At 37.4% G+C, this 3403-nt stretch overlaps 1 protein-coding gene across 1 annotated transcript; it reads right to left on the bottom strand.

Moving 5' to 3' along the window:
- Positions 1-6: 6 nt before the first annotated feature.
- On the bottom strand, positions 7-1676 carry LOC102310978 (integrin alpha-X-like; the record flags this gene model as incomplete). Its single annotated transcript, XM_042218001.1, is given in 4 exon segments — positions 7-276; positions 443-516; positions 866-1016; positions 1526-1676. Coding segments are annotated over 4 exon segments (526 nt in total), but the record flags the coding sequence as incomplete, so codon positions are not given.
- Between the last annotated feature and the right edge of the window lie 1727 nt (positions 1677-3403).

The raw sequence follows: 3403 nt of genomic DNA, 5'->3' as shown, positions 1-3403 counted from the left end.
TTAAATACCTCTGCCTGGCGTTCTTTTCATTCCACCTGGATCTAACTGTTACTGTCCCCCACCCTCATCGCCTAGCTTTTAAGTGGGGACGTAACATCATGCACATGTGATCACATGTGCATGATGTTAGATACTTAAAGCTGCAATATTCTTACCAAGATAACTGTCAGGCTCCAAAGACACATCTTCATATGTTTTCACCTTCTGGCCTCCTGTTGTGTATTGCACGTAGCCTCCCTTCCACTGGTTTGCACCAATAATAGACATCTGAATTCCCTACAGTGTAGACATACATTTTGTATACAATTTATTTTACATTTAAAATCTGGACTGTGTTTACCTGTCTATTTGCCCATAGAACTTAAAAACTGCCAGACAGGCACATGTGAATCTCTCTTTCTATGACTAGACTGTCTGGTGAGTTTCTGTTAGTTTTAATTACCTCAGGCACATAAACTGCACTGAATCCCTCTTGAGACATTTCCATTTCCAGTGACTCTCCACTGCTTTGAGATCCTGTATCAAAAATAAAAAATAAAAAAGGTGAAAGAGAGAGACAATACAACAAATTCCAATTTGCAGGTTCATTTTTTAAATGTAAAGTTACATTTAATTTTAAATGTGACTCTAATGAATAAAAAAACAATACAGTCATTTTAGTTGCTTCATAGTGAAGCAGCTTACACAACAAATAAAAGTTCACTGCTTCAATGCCAGGACACAGATCCTCAAAATGAATGTGAAAAAGATCCTTGAGAATAAGTGAACAGCTGATAGAAGCATTCAATACAATGTAATTATTTACTTTTTTTAGAACATTTACAAGAATTTTAACTAAGTTATAACTATAAATTTATGTTTGTACCTTCAATGGAAAAAATTTTGTCCTGCAGATTCTGTCTTATTACTTTAAGTGCATCAAAGTTCTCCACCTTAAATACGTGTTTGTCTGAGGGAGATGATGCAATGGTGTCCAGTTCTTGTTTTGCTGCATCCTCACTAAATGCGTTCCCCACCTAGGATTGTTGAGAAACATGTTTGAGTCCTCATTCTATGCAAAATGATTTGCCCACTTTACTAAAATACAGTATTTAAACTTCACCCAATTTATAATAACATTTACACACAGGTATTTAACTCTAACACTCTAACACTTTCGAGCCTATCCCAGATGTCTTAACCTATCCCAATTAACCAATCCCCACTAACGACACGCCACCGTGCCACCGTTCTGCCCACTGCAACAAATCAGTTTGTAAATTATAATCACTCCTGTACATTCCATGATTGACTATAAGTGGTATTATTTCAAATTGGAAGCATTTAGAGTACAAAAATTGTTCGACAGGAGCTTCATAGCATTGGTTTCTATGGTCAAGCAGGTTCTGGAAGTGTAGTGAGTGGGTGGCTCAGGACTTTTCTCCCTATAGTGCAGCATAATGTGACTGTAGTCTGGCAACTGAATGAAACCCACTATTCTTATAAAACTCAACATTATGCAAGTTTAAGGAATGGAAGTACTTACCCCAATAGCAAATCGAACAATGTTTTTATTCTCTGCTCGCTTTGTTGCATCTCGTAGATTCTGCCGATCATTAGATTCTCCATCAGTAATTACTATCAAGACCTTCTTCACATTTGGTCTGGAACCACTTTGTTGTTTGAAAACATTGTTCCTGTCAAATTAAAAATAATAATAATAATAATGATTTGAAAATAATTATTTTGCAGTCCATCTCGTAAATTCTATTCTATTAGGTCAGGGGTGGGCAATTCCAGGCCTCGAGGGCCGGTGTCCTGCAGGTTTTAGATCTCACCCTGGGTCAACACACCTGAATCACATGATTAGTTCGTTACTAGGCCTCTGGAGAACTTCAGGACACGTTGAGGAGCTAATTTAGCCATTTAAATCAGCTGTGTTGGTTCAAGGACACATCTAAAACCTGCAGGGACACCGGCCCTCGAGGCCTGGAGTTGCCCACCCCTGTATTAGATAAATTACATGATTATTATTTCAGCATGCATCATTCTATTTTGCAGTTCTTTAAGTTTTGTACAAATCAATGTAATACAATGATAATGAAAGTTCTTGGCCACCTTTCGACATTTGTAAAATCATCTATCAGGAACATTGGGGTAACTTTTGACTTTGGACGAGATAAGAATATGAATATTTTCTTCTTTCTGCTCCTTTTCACTTATGGGTGCAGTGTTATCTCAAGGGAAATCATGGTTTGTGTGTATTAAAGGATAAACTGTTGAAACTGCTGAACCAAGTGTGAAATAAAAATAAATAAATAAACAAAGGTTCATGTCAAATCTTTGGTTCGGTCATGATTTTATCACTTAAGAAACATTGCTAAATTAAGTCCTATTGTATCACGCACTGAACTGGAGATTGTTATACATACATTCATTTCATCACATTTGGATTACTGTAATTGTACTGTTTATATGTCTAAGAAAAAAACTCCTTGGAATGTCTGCAGTTTCGTCAAAATGCTGCAGCAAGGCTTTTGACGAAATCTTCTAAGTACTGACACGTGACACCGTTGCTCATACAGCTCCCCATTGAATTCAGAGTCCATTTTAAGATTCAGGTTCTTTTAGAGCTCTTTATGAACAAGAACATTATTGAACTGCTACAGCTCTATGTCCCCAGCAGGTCCCTGAGGTCATGTGATCAGGGCCTACTTGTTATACAGCATACAAGGCTAAGAACTAAGTGAGACAGAGCTTTTGGCACTGTGGCCCCAAGACTGTGGAACTCTCTTCCTCCAAGCTTAAGATCTGTGGACTCAGGAGTCTCTTTTAAAAAACAACTAAAAACTCATCTTTTTGGAATTGCATTTGGTTAACTTTTTTGTCTGTTTTGTTTTAAATACCTTGGTATTTCTTTGTGAAGCACTTTGTCAAGGTCAAGGTAGGTCAAGGTAACTTTATTTATACCCGAAGGCAGGGTAAATTTGCTTTACAGAAAAATGACAGCATTTGGCATCCCTTTAAAAACACACATACCTAGTAAATATATAAAGCTCACTGTGGCACATATATAGTAATTTTAATATTTCAAATCAAAAACAGTTCTTATTTAATTCAGTGACAGCAACGGGGACAAAGCTATTTTTATAACGCTTTGTCCTGCATCTCGGAAATAGAAACCTCCGTCCTGAGGGAAGAAGCTGAAATTCACCCCTTAGAGGATAGGAACCATTTTTAAGGATTGATAAAGCCATCCTCTGTACCTGCTTGGAGTACAGGGAGGCTAAACAAGACTGTGGCTCACCTATCAGATGACTGGACCATCTCACTATCTGATTTAGAGAGTTTTTCTCTGTGACAGAGGTCTGACCAAACCATGCCACCAAACAAAAGGATAAAACAGACTCAATAAAAGAACGAG

The sequence above is a fragment of the Haplochromis burtoni genome, unplaced genomic scaffold, assembly GCF_018398535.1.
Source record: "Haplochromis burtoni strain Fernald_Lab_line unplaced genomic scaffold, NCSU_Asbu1 Contig_4737, whole genome shotgun sequence".
NCBI lineage: Eukaryota > Metazoa > Chordata > Actinopteri > Cichliformes > Cichlidae > Haplochromis > Haplochromis burtoni.
This window is presented reverse-complemented; position numbering and strand designations above follow the sequence as displayed.